The sequence below is a fragment of the Chrysemys picta genome, unplaced genomic scaffold (genome assembly GCF_011386835.1).
Source record: "Chrysemys picta bellii isolate R12L10 unplaced genomic scaffold, ASM1138683v2 scaf94, whole genome shotgun sequence".
NCBI lineage: Eukaryota > Metazoa > Chordata > Testudines > Emydidae > Chrysemys > Chrysemys picta.
The window spans coordinates 76,567-96,177 of record NW_027052801.1 but is presented as its reverse complement, the minus strand read 5'-3'; the positions used below and the strand labels follow the sequence as shown (position 1 = coordinate 96,177).

The 19,611-nt window shown below is 48.4% G+C and overlaps 1 protein-coding gene across 1 annotated transcript; it reads right to left on the bottom strand.

Annotated features, from left to right (window-relative positions):
• Positions 1-4,859: 4,859 nt before the first annotated feature.
• On the bottom strand, positions 4,860-11,619 carry LOC135977995 (uncharacterized). The gene has a single exon (XM_065579118.1). The coding sequence runs from the start codon at positions 10,165-10,167 to the stop codon at positions 4,915-4,917; it is 5,253 nt and encodes a 1,750-aa protein (XP_065435190.1). The 5' UTR covers positions 10,168-11,619; the 3' UTR covers positions 4,860-4,914.
• Positions 11,620-19,611: the final 7,992 nt, after the last annotated feature.

The following is a 19,611-nucleotide window of genomic DNA, read 5'->3' as shown; positions in this document are numbered from 1 at the left end:
GCATTGCCAGCAGATCGAGGAACGTGATCGTTCCCCTTTATTCGACATTGGTGAGGCCTCATCTGGAATACTGTGTCCAGTTTTGGGCCCCACACTACAAGAAGGATGTGGAAAAATTGGAAAGAGTCCAGCGGAGGGCAACAAAAATGATTAGGGGTCTGGAGCACATGACTTATGAGGAGAGGCTGAGGGAACTGGGATTGTTTAGTCTCCAGAAAAGAAGAATGAGGGGGGATTTGATAGCAGCCTTCAACTACCTGAAGGGGGGTTCCAAAGAGGATGGAGCTCGGCTGTTCTCAGTGGTGGCAGACGACAGAACAAGGAGCAATGGTCTCAAGTTGCAGTGGGGGAGGTCCAGGTTGGAAATCAGGAAAAACTATTTCACTAGGAGGGTGGTGAAACACTGGAATGCGTTACCTATGGAGGTGGTGGAGTCTCCTTCCTTGGAGGTTTTTAAGGCCCGGCTTGACAAAGCCCTGGCTGGGATGATTTAGCTGGGAATTGGTCCTGCTTTGAGCAGGGGGTTGGACTAGATGACCTCTTGAGGTCCCTTCCAACTCTGATATTCTATGATTCTATGAATTTGGGGGCTCGTCCGGGATGACAACGCCTGCAGAGGTACCGGCAGCTGCTACGGATCGTTCCCCTTCGAACCCCATGGCGCCACAATAGAGGTAAGAGACCTTTTAAAATCTCTATTGGGGTGTCAAGGAAGGACTGTCCGTGGAGCCGTCTGTCCCTGTTGGGCTCACGCCATCCAAACTTATTGACTGTGCAGCAAGATCTGATGCAGAGCGGTTCTGGGGCATTGTTTTGCCGCCCCCAATAAGGTAGTTGTATGTGGTTCTGGGACCTGTTAGTTTGGCCGCCCCCATATGCATATAAAAAATGCATAGGTATGCACCTGTGCTGAGGGGTTGTTACCGCCTCAAGAGGGGTTGTTACCGCCTCATAGTGTATTGAGTCTGGACATAAGGTACAGATGCATCGTGGTATTTGGAAATAGAGGCCTTGGGTGTGTGTGTGTGTGTGTGTGTGTGTGTGTGTGTGTGTGTGTAAACACCAGTGCGAATTGAGAGTTACCAGAAGATGCCCAGAGTACTCTGCGAAGTCTTTTGGCTCGTGACCAGAACTACTCTAACACAAGCCCGGTAACTAGAGGATCTTTTAGGAGATCTGACTCACGGTGGGCTGACTCGGCCTGGCATCGTCCGGCAAGGAAGCTACCTGGGTCTAGGAGTGTGTGAACCCATCTTCCCTCCCCTTTCCTCTCTGTGTGAGCCACTGACAGTCTGATCATCTCGCTGGATGCAAAGAGAATGAGCGGCGCCGTCTCTCTGAGACTAGCCGACGCTCTTTGCTGAAGGGAGGTGTAGGAGGGTTGTGGTCATCCTCGTTAGCCTCTCCTGTGAGAGTATTCTCTAGGGAGTTGTGACAATGCGGTTCTGGCGGGACCCAACCGAGAGTGCCAACTCAGGACAAATTGCTCAAACAGGGCAGTTACAGCCCAAGGCCGGGGTTCTTCCACCTCTAAGGCAAACCAAACCAGCCAGACTAAAACTTCGGTCTCATCCCACTGGCTAACCGCAAGTCTCACAAGCAATCTCCTTAGACACTCCAGTTTCCCAGTATTACCACCAGTGCCACTCGTTATGGGGACAAATGGTTATGAAAACCAATACCCCAGTAAAAGAAAAAGGTTCTCCTGATCCCAAAGGACCAAGCCCCAGACCCAGGTCAATATACAAATCAGATCTTACCCACAAATCACGCTGTTGCCAATCCTTTAGAATCTAAAATCTAAAGGTTTATTCATAAAAGGAAAAAGACAGAGATGAGAGTTAGAATTGGTTAAATGGAATCAATTACATACAGTAATGGCAAAGTTCTTGGTTCAGGCTTGCAGCAGCGATGGAATAAACTGCAGGTTCAAATCAAGTCTCTGGAATACATCCCCAGCCGGGATGGGTCCTCAGTCCTTTGTTCAGAGCTTCAGTTTGTAGCAAAGTTCCTCCAGAAGTAAGAAGCAGGATTGAAGACCAGATGGAGATGAGGCATCAGCCTTATATAGTCTCTTCCAGGTGTAAGAACACCTCTTTGTTCTTACTGTGGAAAATTACAGCAAAATGGAGTCTGGAGTCACATGGGCCAGTCCCTGCATACTTTGCTGAGTTACAAGGCGTATCTGCCTTCTCTCAATGGGTCCATTGTATAGCTGATGGTCCTTAATGGGCCATCAAGCAGGCTAGGCAGAGCTAATCTCAGCTTGTCTGGGATGTCACCCAGAAGCATAGCATAAGTTTGCCATACAGACAGTATAGAGCCAATATTTATAACTTCAACTACAAAATTGATACACACATATAGACAGCATAATCATAACCAGTAAACCATAACCTTGTCCTAGGCACCTCATTTGACCCCCTTTATACAAGATTTGCGTGCCACTACAGGACCTTGGTTGCAACAATGATCTAGACGGTCCCAGTTTATGTCAATAACGTCACACCCCCAACGCAAAATTGATGCAGGAAGGGATGACACAAACATCACTGACTGCATCCCAAGAGCTCCCCATCCTGGGTTCTGTCTCACTACAGCTAGTATTGGGGTAGGAGCCATACCAGTGTGTAACAGAAATGGTTTATCAAAATCATGTTCAACCACATGATTGAACCTCTTTACAAACTCAAGGTAAAACTTAGTTAGAACAATAGTGGATTGGATCTGCTCTGGCAGCATGGTTCCTGTATGTGTCATGTGATCTTGCCAAGAGCTAAAGAAAACAGCTACTTTATCCATACAAGCTCGGGCAAATGTTTGGAACCCAATTAACATCGAATAAATGCAGATATTAATGTTCTTCATAGTACAGGAATCTTGGCATTTAGCCATGAAAGCAATATGGTAGTGTGCCTCAGTCTTCCTTTTCATACAGCACATTAGGTCTGGAATGCCTTTTCCCTTGTGAAAAGTTCCCATATTGTTTATAGGCATTAACTGTGAAACCCCAGTGTAACAAGGCCTTTTAACATAACGTGTGTTCTCATGTATTCCTTTTAACATGTTCAAGGGATTCTCCAAAAGATTAGGCACATTGTATATTTTTACAGTTTGTGGCAATAGCAACACATTCATTACAAAATTTAGCAATAACAACAAGTTCATTGCAAGTGTCCATCTACAATCATGTTTGTCATGCCACACCTTTGGCTCAATACCATTGGAGTTTGGGCATTTTAGGGTTAACCTGTGGCTTCCCTTTGCAAAATTCAGTTTTCTCTTTCCTCCTTGTCCTGCAGGATCAAACCCTGATTTCTCTTGCTTAACAGAATTCACTGGCTGATGGGGTGGGCCCTCTGTGCTAACAGCTATTACCAAGTGTAAGCGGGGGAATGGTCCCGCTATTGTGGGGAAATTTCCTGACTTCTGCACTACCCCGGTGAGGTGGGCAAGCGAAAGGATCTGAGTCCCCGCTCCCACTTCCTTTACCCAGAGGCCTCCCTGCCCTTGAGGGCTCCCCTTCCACTCTCCTGTCTGGCTGAGTCCTCGTAACCCCAACAAGGCTGGGCCCAGGATTCCTGGGGGGCTCGACCCCCAACCCTGCTGTGGTCACCTAGGACAGGGGCTAGGGTGTCCCCACTCCGGGGTACTCTCTTTACACTGGGCACCTCCCTGACCCACTGATTATTCCATACAATTTAAAGCAAATACAAGTTGTTTAATTAACAATTAATCTAAAGAAAAGAACAAGGAAAAATGGGAAAGGTTAAAGGAAAACACATCACCCTGCTCTGTGGCAGGGAACATCACAACCAGTGTCTCTGGAATGTCAGGGCAGGTCACAGTCTGCTTCTTGTAGGTCCCAGGCCTCCTTCTCAGGCCCAGGCCGTGCTGCAGAGACGCTGCGGGTTGGACACTTGCAATGGTGGTGGCCACACACCTCCGGGCTTTGAGTGGTGGGACCCTTCTTCCCAGCGTCAGCCCCCCGTAGGGTTAAGGTCCCCCTCCCGGTCTTGCCTGCAAGGGCCCTTGTCTGGGGGTGTCTTTCTGTGCTGGGCCCTTTGACCAGGTTCCCCCTTGGCTGGCCCCACTTGCTCACCACACCTGGCTCTGCGGCTGCAGCTCTGCTCCCAGCACAGGATCTGCTCTCCCTGGGCTGCGTCTCTGGCTCTGTGGCTGCAGCTCCACTCCCAGCACAGGATCTACTCTCCCTGGGCTGCGTCTCTGGCTCTGCGGCTGCACCTCTGCTCCCAGCACAGGATCTGCTCTCCCCGGGCTGCGTCTCTGGCTCTGTGGCTGCAGCTCCACTCCCAGCACAGGATCTGCTCTCCCTGGGCTGCGTCTCTGGCTCTGCGGCTGCACCTCTGCTCCCAGCACAGGATCTGCTCTCCCTGGGCTGCGTCTCTGGCTCTGGATCTGGCACGGTTCTGCTCTCCAGCTCAGCTTGGGCCCCTGCTCTCTCCTTAGCTCGGCCCCACTCAGTCTGACTCAGGCCATTCCAGTTCACACGGAGGACGGGACCCCCTCTGGCCTCCTGACTCCCTGATTAGCCTGCCCGCCCTGTCAATCAGGCTGATCTGGAGCATTGGCCTCTCCCCATGGTTCCTGGGGACTGTCAGTCTCAGGCTCCTGATTTGCCCTCGACCCTTCCCCTTTTAGTGCTGGGAGCTAGCCAACCAAAACACCCCCACTGAATGTTAATAAGGGGGCAACAGTCCCCTTACATTCCCCCTTGCTAAAATACTGCCACATCCACAATATTCACACCGGTACATCCGGGCCCCATGGTAACAACATAACCCATGTCATTGTATATCAACAACCCATTAACAATTATCAAAAGAACATTTAACATATTTAACATTCCACATCTACTTCTTAATACCATACATAACAATATTCATTAAAACACTACATAGAACCAATAACATAATTATCTCTAAGTCTAACAGGAAGTACACCCTTATTAGCCCTCTGGGACCTTCTTAAGACTGGTGGTTCGTTACCCATATTTTCTATTTCCCTATCCTCGGGTAATACTGGGTCAGTTTGAAGGATCTGGCCATTCTCGTTAGGGTTTGGGTTTGCCCCACTCGGTCCCTCTCTATATTCGGTTTGTGGGACTAGAACCATTTCCCAATTGGTTTCAGCCTCCTCGGGGCGTACTGATCTACGCCTCCTATGGTCCCTGTCTGGACTAAGAGTGCAATGTTTCAACTGGTCCCTATGTACTACTCTCTCAGGACCTCCTCGTTCAGGCCGGATGGTGTAAACTGGTAGCTCAGGATTGTTGTGAGCGACTACAATGTGGGGATTTGACTCCCATTTGTCCTGTATTTTATTACGCCCCCGGTGTCTATGGTTACGAACTAGTACACGGTCACCAGGCCTGATGAGAGCCCCACTGGACTTGCGATCATAAGTCCTTTTCCTACTCCGGGCTGTGTCTTTAGTTGTATTGAGAGCAACGTCACAGGCTATCTTCAGCCTGTCATGGTGACCTTTGACCCAGTCATCCAAATTGGTCACCTCATCCTCCTCAGGGCCCTCTCTGTCCAGAATATCCAATGGCAACCTGGGATCCCTCCCAAACATGAGATAAAAAGGAGCGTAACCTGTCGACGAATGGACATGGCTGTTATAGGCCAACACCAGCTCAGGAAGATGTTCCTGCCAGGCTCGCTTCTTTTCTGGCGGGAGCGTTCTTAGCATGTCATGCATTGTCCGGTTAAATCTCTCGCACTGAGCATTTCCTTGCGGGTGATAGGGTGTTGTTCGGCTTTTGGCTATGCCATACAATTTACACAATTCAGATATCACCTCTGATTCAAAATTCCTCCCCTGATCCGAGTGTAACCGTGCCGGACAACCATAGTACACAAACCAGTGTTTTATGAGGGCTTCAGCCGTTGTCCGCGCTGTCTGGTTTCTAGTTGGAACTGCAACAGTGAATCGGGTGAACATGTCCGTGAGAACCAGTATGTTCTCATACCCCTCTGAAGATCTCTCTAGCCGTGTGTAATCCATTGCTAGGACCTCCATTGGGGCAGTCACATTAGTACAGGTCAAAGGGGCTCGGTTGGGAGGAAACACATCCTTGGCTAAGGCACACCGTTTGCACTGACGGATCCACACTTGCACGTCGCTACCCATCGTGGGCCAGTAATAGTTTCTCCTCATTACCTCCAGAGTGCTCCTGTCTCCAAAATGCCCCCCATGATCATGCCTGGCTTCATAAACTTGACGGCGGAGTGACACAGGCACCACTAACTGCCACACTTCTTCACCATCTCGGGGATGATATGTTACCCGGAACAGCACTCCACGATGTAATCTAAGTCGTTCCCACTGTCTGGCTAGCTTCTTAGACTGGGGGTATCTGGCCCCAAATCTCCGGTCTGGCCTCGTTTGGCTCATGACTGCCACTAAGACAGGTCCAACATCACCTTCTCGTTGCAGAGTTTGAATCTCCTCCCATGAGTACCCCGAGATTATTGCGCTCTCTCCTCTTACCAGGTTTTGTACTGCATCCTTTACCGTCACTTCGTCCTCGGGCTTTGGATTCTCTAGCCACAAACACGTACGCACAACATCTGCAGGAATGACTAGGAAGTCTTTCTCCAGATCCTCGCCCTCTTCTGACTCCTCCTCCAGAGGCAATCTAGACAGGGTGTCAGCATTGATGTTCTGCCTTCCAGGTTTATACTGTACTTCAAAAGTGAACTCAGCGAGTTGGGCCACCCAGCGGTGTTCAATTGCACCTAAGTTAGCCGTTGCCAGGTATCGGAGTGGATTGTGGTCTGAGATTACCGTGAATTTAGAGTACACTAAATAATCCTTAAATTTTTCAGTGATAGCCCACTTCAAGGCCAACAGTTCTAGTTTAAAAGCACTGTAGTTTTTGTCATTTCTTTCTGACCTCCTCAGCCCTCGGCTCGCATATGCGATCACACGCTCGGCCCCCTCTTGCTTCTGGCTGAGCACCGCACCTAGGCCGTGCAGGCTCCCGTCTGTTGTCACTATAAATGGCAGGCTAAAGTCAGGATATGCAAGCACAGGTGGTGACATCAGCCGATGTCTTAATTTGTCAAAAGCTGTCTGACAGGCATCATCCCACACAAAACATTGATCCCTTCCCTTCCTTTGGGCAGGCTGGCCCACTAGTCCATATAGTGGTGCAGCAATGTGTGCAAACTTTGGAACAAATCGTCTGTAATAGCTCATGAAACCTAGAGCCTGCCGCACTTGCTTGGCATTCTTGGGGACCGGCCAATTTTCCAGCGCCCTGGTCTTCTCTTCATCTACCTGGATTCCATCCTTTGAAATCACATGGCCCAAGAATTTGACTTTTTCACGTAGGAGGCAGCACTTACTTGGCTTCAGCTTCAATCCATGTTCCTTCAATCGTGTGAAAACCAAGTCCAATTTTTCCATATGACTCTCAAAATCCTTGGAAAACACAATAACATCGTCCAGGTATATCAGCAAAGTGTCTAAGATATAGTCTCCTAACACCCCCTCCATTAGTCTCTGGAACGTAGCAGGTGCATTACACAAGCCGAATGGCATACGTGTCCATTCAAACAGCCCAAACGGAGTCGTCACTGCTGTCTTTTCCCGGTCTCGTTCTTCCACTGCAACCTGGAAATAACCAGAAGTTAAATCGAGGGTTGAAAACACTCTTGCACTTCCTAATGCATCCAGTGACTCTTCCACCCGGGGTAGCGGGTAGGCATCCTTGTGCGTTACCTCATTCAGTTTCCTGTAGTCACAGCAAAATCGCACCCCACCATCTTTTTTTATTACAATCACTGCGGGTGATGCCCACGGACTGTGGCTTTCTTTAAGGACACCTTGAGTCACTAGGTCCAGAATGTGTTTTTTTACCTCCTGGAACACTCGTGGTGAGATCCGCCGGTGTCTCTGTTTTATCGGGACAGCATCTCCAGTGGCTATTTGGTGTGTCACTGTGGTGGTGTAACCAAAGTCCCGCTCATCCCTGGAAAAGACCTCTTGATGTTTCTCCAGTAGCGCCCGCAAACGGCCAACCTGTGTAGGGGTTAGCTGTTGGAGGTCCACTTGGACTGGAATGGGTAGCTCTCCATCAGGTGCCGCTTGCGATGTGGTAACCTGTGTGCCTTTTTTTACTTCTATCACCCGCAGCTCATCCCCATTTTCTTCCAAGGCCACCCCCAATGGGGGCACCACTCCTTCAGGACGGTGTACCTCTGCCACTCTGGTTCGGGGGTACAATTTTATGGCCTTCTTACTTGAGTTTAACAGCCTGACTGGCACTTTTCCTTTGCTGGCATTAGCAAGTACATTTGCAACCAGGAGCCCATTAGGGAGACTGGCCCCAGGTGTTGGCTCGACAAGCACTCTGTATCCGTCAAAGTCGCTTGGCACCCGGCAGCGCCCATCAATAATCTTCTCACTCCAGGGAGGTATAACCACCTTCTGTCTCCCTGCCACCTTAACATAGCCAATTTGTCCCGTTGGACCCGGGAAACGTCCATGTCTCTCCACTTGGGCTAGTACCCGCTTCAGTGTAGCGTCCTTCCTAGGCTGCCCGTGACGGTTCATCTCCAGGGTTCCTTCTCCTACCAACAGTAATTCTTTCAGCTCTCTTATAATATTCATCCCGAGAATTCCCGGTACTCTGTTCTCCATTAAAGTCTTTCCTGAAGCTGTGTCCTTTAGGATAAAAATGCATTTCCCAGGGATTGTTCGACCCATGTACCCTACATCAGCTTCAAGACACCCCACCACAGGGATGGCAAGTCCATTAGCTGCCGTTAGCTGTACAAATCGGGTATTATGCATGGTCAGATCTCTCTCTTTTAAGTAGTTTCGGAAATATGATTCAGAAATAGTGGTGACTTCTGAGCCAGTGTCTATCAAACAGCGGGTTCTCACCCCTGCTATGGTTATATCCACTGTCAAGCAGTCCCCGAAAGCTCGGCCACAGAAGTCGTTGAATACACTAACATCATCAGGGTCCTTTTCCTTGCTGCTGACACACTGCCCTTTTCCTAGGGACAGCCGTAGAAACCCTTCAGTCCCCACTTGGCCTTCTGATGGTTGGCTGCTTGCTCCCGGTGCCTTTTGAATTTCAGGCGCCTGGGACTCCAGTCTCCTTCTCAGTGTACAATCTCGGCTAGTATGTCCTGGCCTTTCGCAAGTATAACAAATGTATCTTCCCAGCTCGTCCTTCAGTGGAGATCTTCGGGATCCTGGGGCCCTTGGATATCTTGGCATATTAGTGGGAGGTTTTCCTTTCATCACCTCAGTCATCACTTTCAGCATCTCCCCCTGCTGGACCGCCAGTTTTTGGACAGCTTCACTCAAGCTTTCCAATGTTAGCTGTGTTTGGGGCAGGGCCTTTTCCCCAGCAGCTGCATTCACAAGGCCGCCACTTCGTGTACGGGGGTTAGTCTTTGCTGTCTCTGCCACAGGAACTTCCTCTTCTTCTGACCACATAATAGCAGCCTGCATGAGTTCATGGAACTTCTTACTGGGCTCTTCCTTAAACCTCCTTTTCATTTCACGGCGGAGGGAATCATCCTGGAGCCCCAGCACTAACTGCTCTTTCAGAACCGTATCTGGGTCTGGAACTCGCTGAGGGTCTCGCCGCTCCACTCTGCTCATTTTCTCCTGGAGGTCATATGCATATGCCCGGATAGTTTCACCGGGCTCCTGCTTTCTCTCAAAGAACTCCTTTAGTCGGGTTCCAATAGGTACCTTGTCCCCATACACTTCTAGGAGGAGTTCAAATATCTTTTCCACATTTTTTTTGTCTGCCACTGCCATGAACTTTACTGTGGCCTTGGCCTGGCCCTTGAGGTGCTCCTCTATGAAGTCCACATGATCTTCTTCAGGTACTCTTAGCACACGCAGAGCCGCCTTCACAGACTTGACCCACTCCTCTACTGTAATGTCTCCTGGTCTAGTCGGGAAGCCACCAAACTCCGTGACCTTCCGCTCCCGTGGGACATAAATAGTAGGGGGTTTCTTAGCTTCTGCTGTCTGTTGCTCTATTACTGCCTTGGCCAGCGATAAGGCTTCTCTCTGTTCAGTTCTAGCTTGCTGTAATGCCTCCGCTTGGTCTGATAATCTGCGCTGAAGTTTAGCAAACTGGGTTCGTAGTTCTTCAATTCCAGCCATGGTAGGGTGCTCAACTAGGCCCGGACCATGCTACTAGAACTTAACCAGAAAACCAATGGGATGGACCCTGTGGATAGGATCCTGTTCGTGACGCCAATTATGTAAGCGGGGGAATGGTCCCGCTATTGTGGGGAAATTTCCTGACTTCTGCACTACCCCGGTGAGGTGGGCAAGCGAAAGGATCTGAGTCCCCGCTCCCACTTCCTTTACCCAGAGGCCTCCCTGCCCTTGAGGGCTCCCCTTCCACTCTCCTGTCTGGCTGAGTCCTCGTAACCCCAACAAGGCTGGGCCCAGGATTCCTGGGGGGCTCGACCCCCAACCCTGCTGTGGTCACCTAGGACAGGGGCTAGGGTGTCCCCACTCCGGGGTACTCTCTTTACACTGGGCACCTCCCTGACCCACTGATTATTCCATACAATTTAAAGCAAATACAAGTTGTTTAATTAACAATTAATCTAAAGAAAAGAACAAGGAAAAATGGGAAAGGTTAAAGGAAAACACATCACCCTGCTCTGTGGCAGGGAACATCACAACCAGTGTCTCTGGAATGTCAGGGCAGGTCACAGTCTGCTTCTTGTAGGTCCCAGGCCTCCTTCTCAGGCCCAGGCCGTGCTGCAGAGACGCTGCGGGTTGGACACTTGCAATGGTGGTGGCCACACACCTCCGGGCTTTGAGTGGTGGGACCCTTCTTCCCAGCGTCAGCCCCCCGTAGGGTTAAGGTCCCCCTCCCGGTCTTGCCTGCAAGGGCCCTTGTCTGGGGGTGTCTTTCTGTGCTGGGCCCTTTGACCAGGTTCCCCCTTGGCTGGCCCCACTTGCTCACCACACCTGGCTCTGCGGCTGCAGCTCTGCTCCCAGCACAGGATCTGCTCTCCCTGGGCTGCGTCTCTGGCTCTGTGGCTGCAGCTCCACTCCCAGCACAGGATCTACTCTCCCTGGGCTGCGTCTCTGGCTCTGCGGCTGCACCTCTGCTCCCAGCACAGGATCTGCTCTCCCCGGGCTGCGTCTCTGGCTCTGTGGCTGCAGCTCCACTCCCAGCACAGGATCTGCTCTCCCTGGGCTGCGTCTCTGGCTCTGCGGCTGCACCTCTGCTCCCAGCACAGGATCTGCTCTCCCTGGGCTGCGTCTCTGGCTCTGGATCTGGCACGGTTCTGCTCTCCAGCTCAGCTTGGGCCCCTGCTCTCTCCTTAGCTCGGCCCCACTCAGTCTGACTCAGGCCATTCCAGTTCACACGGAGGACGGGACCCCCTCTGGCCTCCTGACTCCCTGATTAGCCTGCCCGCCCTGTCAATCAGGCTGATCTGGAGCATTGGCCTCTCCCCATGGTTCCTGGGGACTGTCAGTCTCAGGCTCCTGATTTGCCCTCGACCCTTCCCCTTTTAGTGCTGGGAGCTAGCCAACCAAAACACCCCCACTGAATGTTAATAAGGGGGCAACAGTCCCCTTACACAAGTCCTCCCTTTCCCAGCCAGGCAAGTAATTTGCACTACCCCAGACCACAGCCAGTCCACCAGTTTTCACATCCTTAACTGCTATCATTTCCAAGGCTGGACTCTGCCTTAAAGAGATACCACACAAATCCAAAGAGTCTGCGGGTGAGACTTTGCTCGCTCTCCCCCGCATCCTCAAGCATTCAGCCATAAAACTGCTCTGCTCTGACACATCAGTAACCAAATCTGTCCTCAAACCCTGAAGCACAAACTGCTCATTTAAAGAATCAGAAAGGAGACATTCCTGTTCCAACACCATTGTCTCCCCAACAGGTTGGCCCCACACAGGCACTTGGTTATAGGGCTGCCTCAATTCCTTAACAACTTTTACTTCCTCTGAGACCTTCTCAAAGCTACCCACACTGGATCTTTTAAAAGGAAAGTCAGTGGATCCATTCACAACAGACAATTTTTGGCTGCTAGGAACTGAAACTTCCTTGATTAAATCACTCTCACACCCTTCAGTTGCAGGGAACTGCTTGCACCGAATACCATGAGGATTCCTTTCTCCAGGAGCTTTTCTAAGCAGCAATTCACCCCTCACAGAAATTCTGCCCTTACCCTCTTCACCTAGGGCTTGCTCTAAAGGAACACTTTCCTGAGCAACAACAGACTCTGTCTGGGTCTTACTTACATTCAGGATCACCTTTGGCCCATCAGGCAGATCTCTACACAATCCCCTTTCAGGCGAACCCATAGACTTCCTTGATAAAAGGTTAGAAATATTTCCCTTCTCTTTGCCACACACAAGCTTAGGAATTTTTTCCTTTTTGCTACAAGTTGTTAAACTGTCCGTAGGTACCACAACCAAATTACCTTTCTGCTCTCCTTGTGCCCTGGCTAGGGTATCACCCTGATCAGACAGAGTTGTTACACCCTTCTCCAACCACACATGAGCAACAGGCCAAATACAAGCACCAGAATTGTCTGGTCTCTGGGATTTTGCTAAGACACTAACTGGATGCAACCTAGTTACGGTGCCATTCTCCCCAGCAGATGCAAACTTAGGACCATTCCCTTCCTGGGCTTTAGTTAAATCCAGAACCAACTCTGAGACAACTAAATTACTCTCAACCATCACAGGCCGAAAGGCACCTTCTGTCTGCTCCACAGACAAAAAAGAGTTGGCGACGCATTTTCCTTTACTAGACATACAGTTTGGGATTTCATTTCCCTTGTCCCAGCACACCCGGCTGTTCACAGACAACTGCTTGGAGACTGGGGTAGCTTCCTCCATAGGCAAGTCAATACCCCTGACAGACACAGGCACATTTCCTTCACTGTCACTATTCTTCGCACAGGAAACAGATAAGGTATAGGGACACTCATCTTCCACTCTCCTTGCCTTCCCAAACTGCTGACTAGATAAAGCCATCAGCTCACAAGACTGCCTAGGCTCATCCAAAATCTCCTTGTTCTCCTCTCCCTTCGCTTGATCTAATTCCAGGTTTACTTCTGAGACATTAGATAGACATTCAGAAACTTCATTCACAGCCAAACAGCTACTTTCCAAAGACAAACTTTTGGAGAAACCCTCCATAGGCATAACCTTAGGATCAATCCTCTCTTGTGCCTGGTTTGTATTAACTTGACTGACCATAGCTTTAATATCATTTCCAATCATAATATCCTTAGGGATTATGTCTTTTACTCCCACAACCATGGTGCCCTCCAATCCCTTCCATTTCAGGTGGATTTTAGCCAAAGGCACCCCGACAAAATACTTGGATAAGGCTACAACAGTTACATCTTCACCTGGCAAATAATCTTCCTTCCTGACAAGACTTGCTTTAACCAGAGTAATATCTGCTGCGGTGTCCCTCCATGCCATACACCTCACTCCATTCACTTCGGCACTGCTAATAAACTCTGCGTTATTTCCCCCATATTTAGCTTTAATGTGAGTTTTAAGGTCAAATTCTTCAGAGACCACAGAAACAGCATTTGCACACAGGGCACCAATGCTGGGCTCTGTGTGGCTTGCCTGTGAGTTTACAACAACAGGGTTAGCATTGGCTGTGGCATTTGGGGTTGCTGGTTTTGGGCTGCCCTTCAGTGTCGGGCAGTCTGGTCTCATGTGGCCCAGCATACCACAGCGATAGCATGTAACCTGTTCCGTTCTGGGATGTGAGTTCCTACCCTCTGGGCCCCCTTGAACTCTTTTAGAAGAGTCAGGTTTATTTTTAAATCCTTCCCTCCTCTTGAACTGGGGAGAATGGTGATCAGTTTTCCCCGGGGTTTTACACCCTTCTCGAGCCCTGTTTTGGGTATGGGCATCCGCAATCTCTGCTGCCCGTAGGACTGACTCAGGGTCCCTGTCACACACAGCTGCTCTCACATTGTCAGGCACAATGTCTAAGAACTGTTCCAAAGTTATTAAATCCAGCAATTTTTCAAAACTCCCATGCGCCTTAGCTCCCATAACCCACTATGTCACAGGAGTGATCCTTAATTTCTGAGCCGCTAGCGCGGACAGGGCATCCTCCCTGTGTGTGTAATTAAAAAATGGGTGGGGAACAGTCTAAGCATTCCCTCTCACCCCCTAAGAGTACCCCAGCTTATTTCATGTACGTACATTATGGTCCGAAAACCTGCAGGTATTTAGAGAATTGAAATCTTTACACGCGTGCAAATCCATCTAAACAATGGCCACTAGAAGGTACCTTCAATTTAAATAAACTTACATATCTCAGAAAAACCCTGGCTTCGCCAAAAGCCTCTGATACTCAGTGGGAGCAATTTGTCTATTGGTAAAAGAAAGCGACAAAGAGACTCCATGAGTCTCGGGTGCGGAGTCTAAAAGTGATATATTAAATATCACTAAGGCTAAAAAGGCATTGCAGTAAAATCTAGCAAGTTCAAAAATTCAGAATTTCCTAAATAACCAGCTAATGGCCATTCAAAATGATCTTGAGCATCAGGCTTGGCCCACTGCCCTTACAGACACATCAGAAGTACCATCTAATCTGTGGCCATAAAAACATACTTGGAGACTTTCTGGGTGAAAGTGCGGACGTTCTCAGTGCTCCTTCCAAGCATATGAACCGGTTAGGGGGGTGTGGGCTCCCACATACCGAATCCTGCCGGGTCCATGAAAAAAATGCATGTGGAATTGGGTAATTCACCAAAACATCTAAAAAATTAAACTACCTGGTATGCCCAATCAATTTTTAGTCAGTGCTCCTAAAATTACACCTGACATTTAAATAAAGTTAGAAAGTCAATGGACATTTTGGCCGTTAAAACCCCCACAGCTTCAGTGTATACGTAAACTAAAACCAAAAAAAGTTGTCACTGTTCATAATTACGTTTGCTAAAAAAATAAAAAACAAAAAACTACCCTAACAAAACATTTACTTTTCCAAGCTAATAATAACTGTGTGTATATTAATGCCACCACATTGCACGACATATATTTTAATCTCACTACCACTGCAGCAATCATATTATCTACTGGCCTGCAAATAAAGTTTTGCAAATAGCCCTTAAGTTCCAAAGACCCTTTAATTAAACTAGTTTAATACCAAAATCAATTTCAAAATTTGCTTTCACTGTTACCAAAGGTTCAAAAAATCTCTAAAGTACAGAAGCAAATTCACATGCTTCAAAATATATATCAAGTTAAAAAGTATGTCTTTCATACAGCTTATAAAATGTCCACCTTATGTACTAAATATAATATATTATGTTTTATAACTAAAAATGTACAACAACCCCATCATATTCTCGCTATAAAAATGTTATTGCTTGCATTGTTGTTAGCTAGTGTAAAAGTATGTTATTATTATTGTAGAAAACATAATAATAATAATACCTTTCATGTCCATGCTCATCATGCATTATCATTACATCCAATCAAACCCTCTAAGATTAAAGCATCCAATGTAAAATCTAAATTCCAAAACTTAATGCAAATAAAAATTGAAAAATATTGGTTGTACTAGTAGTACAAAAGTGGGGGTTGTGGAAGCAGAGAAAAAACTGACAGGAAGGGGATTGCAAAGCATGACAGTTTGTTAGCAAGAGTCAGGCTAACTGTAACCCTAATAACGCGAGATTTGTAGACGCGAGGATTGTGTGAGGCGAGTGGGAAAGAACTGTGTGAGAAGTTGTTGCGATCTTGTGTAGATAATGTGTAGAAAATATTGTATGTAGACTAGAGTCAAAACAAGTGAGAAAAATAAGATATCAAGATGGCCTATGTATAAACGAAATGCAGCTGTTGCTTATTATTGTTTGTAATGAAAGGTATAAAGGTTTGCTGTAACTGTTTACCACTAGAGAGACCTGTTTAGCTCTCTCCCTCTACGCAATTGTTAGAGAAAATCAAGTATCTGACTTGCTGTACCCAAACAAAAAGTGAGAACTCTGTTATTCTCCAACACTATCTATCTATCTATCTATCTATCTATCTATCTATCTATCTATCTATCTATCTATCTATCTATCTATCGCCACACACCCCATCTATCTATCTATCTATCCCCACACGCCCCATCTATCTATCTATCAATCTACCTATCTATCCCCTTGAATACAGAGGTTCCCAGTGCTGAGGGCTGGGACAGACCCTTTACCCGAGTGAGGTGTGATGGTTCCTTCCCGCTGTGTGTCCCTCCACAGAAGGGGCTCCTGATCTGAACACCCTGCCCTGCTCTCCCGCTCATCCCCCTGACCTAGGGTGTTGGTGCCTGTCTTGCTCGAGGCCACCTACCATCCAAACTGGGGCCCACCCAGCTGCCGAACCCTCCCCCGCATCAGGCCAAAGCCCCCAGCCAGAACCCCAATGGCCACTGCTTCCTCCAGCTCCACTACAACTACACTCGCCCTGATGCCTACTCCGATAGCCGCACCCACCACTGCCAGGAACCACCCCCCGACCCATGGCCAGGCCCAACCACTCGGCCTTCTTCACATTAAAGCGCTGCACATGGGCTGTCAGGAACTCGTCCATCTGCTTGTCCAGCTCCTCCTTCAGCTCCTCCAGGGCCGCCTGTTTCTGGGGGTCCTCACCCCGCAGCTCCGCCCGGCAGCGCTCCAGCAGCTCCTGGCGTTTCCCCTCCAGGCATCGCTGCATTTCCGCAGGCTTCACACTCAGGCAGCGGCGCATGCTCTGGTGGCTACGGTCCTGTGGGGAGCGGGAGAGATTGGCCATTAGGGACGGGTTCTAGTGTTTCCCAGCCACAGGGGGCACCACCATGTCATGCACCCACAGCCCCTTCAATTCCGACCCACCACAGCCCCGTGCTATCCCATCCTTGCCCCTCCGCCCCCCCAGCTCTGCCGGTGACCCTCACTCCCGACCCGCAGCCCTTCTGTGATCACCAGCAGCTGCACAAATTGTTCATATTTCCTCCTGGAGGCTTCTACTGCTTTTCTCTTTTCCTCCTCCATCATCGCTGCCATCTGTGGTGGGATGGGAAAAAGGGTGGGGGATGGGGATGGAACCATCTCTGAACTGGGAACCCCTCTCCCCCCACTCACCATTTCCACATTCCTCCAGGGCTCTGCTCGCTACTGTCATCTCCCCACTGCCCCCTGACCCCCCACATTCCCCCAGAGCCAGGGACAGCCCCCTAATGATTCATAGATTCATAGATTCTAGGACTGGAAGGGACCTCGAGAGGTCATCGAGTCCAGTCCCCTGCCCGCATGGCAGGACCAAATACTGTCTAGACCATCCCTGATAGACATTTATCTAACCTACTGTGACAATGCGGTTCTGGCGGAACCCAACTGAGAGTGCCAACTCAGGACAAATTGCTCAAACAGGGCAGTTACAGCCCAAGGCTGGGGTTTTTTCCACCTTTAAGGCAAACCAAACCAGCCAGACTAGGACTTCGGTCTCACCCCACTGGCTAACCGCAAGTCTCACAAGCAATCTCCTTAGACACCCCAGTTTCCCAGTAATACCACCAGTGCCACTTGTTATGGGGACAAATGGTTATGAAAACCAATACCCCAGTAAAAGAAAAAGGTTCTCCTGATCCCAAAGGACCAAGCCCCAGACCCAGGTCAATATACAAATCAGATCTTACCCACAAATCACGCTGTTGCCAATCCTTTAGAATCTAAAATCTAAAGGTTTATTCATAAAAGGAAAAAGATAGAGATGAGAGTTAGAATTGGTTAAATGGAATCAATTACATACAGTAATGGCACAGTTCTTGGTTCAGGCTTGCAGCAGCGATGGAATAAACTGCAGGTTCAAATCAAGTCTCTGGAATACATCCCCCGCTGGGATGGGTCCTCAGTCCTTTGTTCAAAGCTTCAGCTTGTAGCAAAGTTCCTCCAGAGGTGTGAAGCAGGATTGAAGACCAGATGGAGATGAGGCATCAGCCTTATATAGTCTATTCCAGGAGTAAGAACACCTCTTTGTTACCTCCTTACAGCCAAATGGAGTCTGGAGTCACATGGGCCAGTTCCTGCATACTTCCCTGAGTTACAAGGCATATCTGCCTTCTCTCAATGGATCCATTGTACAGCTGATGGTCCTTAATGGGCCATCAAGCAGGCTAGGCAGAGCTAATCTCAGCTTGTCTGGGATGTCACCCAGAAGCACAGCATAAGTTTGCCATACAGACAGTATAGAGCCAATATTCATAACTTTAACTACAAAACTGATACACACATATAGACAGCATAATCATAACCAGTAAACCATAACCTTGTCCCAGACACCCCATTTGACCCCCTTCATACAAGATTTGGGTGCCACTACAGGACCTTGGTTGCAACAATGATCTAGACGATCCCAGTTTATGTCAATAACGTCACACCCCCAACACAAAATTGATGCAGGAAGGGATGACACAAACATCACTGACTGCGTCCCAAGAGCTCCCCATCCTGGGTTCTGTCTCACTACAGCTAGTATTGGGTTAGAAGCCATACCAGTGTATAACAGAAATGGTTTATCAAAATCATGTTCAACCACATGAGTGAACCTCTTTACAACCTCAAGGTAAAACTTAGTTAGAACAATAGTGGATTGGATCTGCTCTGGCAGCATGGTTCCTGTATGTCTCATGTGATCTTGCCAAGAGCTAAAGAAAACAGCTACTTTATCCATACCAGCTCGGGCAAATGTTTGGAACCCCATTAACATCGAATAAATGCAGATATTAATGTTCTTCATAGTACAGGAATCTTGGCATTTAGCCATGAAAGCAATATGGTAGTGTGCCTCCGTCTTCCTTTTCATACAGCACATTAGGTCTGGAATGTCCTTTTCCCTGTGAAAAGTTCCCATATTGTTTATAGGCATTACCTGTGAAACACCAGTGTAACAAGGCCTTTTAACATAACGTGTGTTCTCATGTATTCTTTTTAACATGTTCAAGGGATTCTCCAAAAGATTAGACACATTGTACATTTTTACAGTTTGTGGCAATAGCAACACATTCATTACAAAATTTAGCAATAACAACAAGTTCATTGCAAGTGTCCATCTACATCATGTTTGTCATGCCACCCCTTTGGCTCAATACCATTGGAGTTTGGGCATTTTAGGGTTAACCTGTGGCTTCCCTTTGCAAAATTCAGTGTTCTCTTTCCTCCTTGTCCTGCAGGATCAAACCCTGATTTCTCTTGCTCAACAGAATTCACTGGCTGATGGGGTGGGCCCTCTTTGCTAACAGCTATTAGCAAGTCCTTCCTTTCCCAGCCAGGCAAGTAATTTGCACTACCCCAGACCAGAGCCAGTCCACCAGTTTTCATATTCGTACCTGTTATCATTTTCAAGGCTGGACTCTGTCTTAAAGAGATACTACACAAATCCAAAGAGTCTGCGGGTGAGAGTTTGCTTGCTCTCCCCTGCATCCTCAAGCATTTAGCCATAAAACTGCTCTGCTCTGACACATCAGTAACCAAATCTGTCCTCAAACCCTGAAGCACAAACTGCTCATTTAAAGAATCAGAAAGGAGACATTCCTGTTCCAACACCATTGTCTCCCCA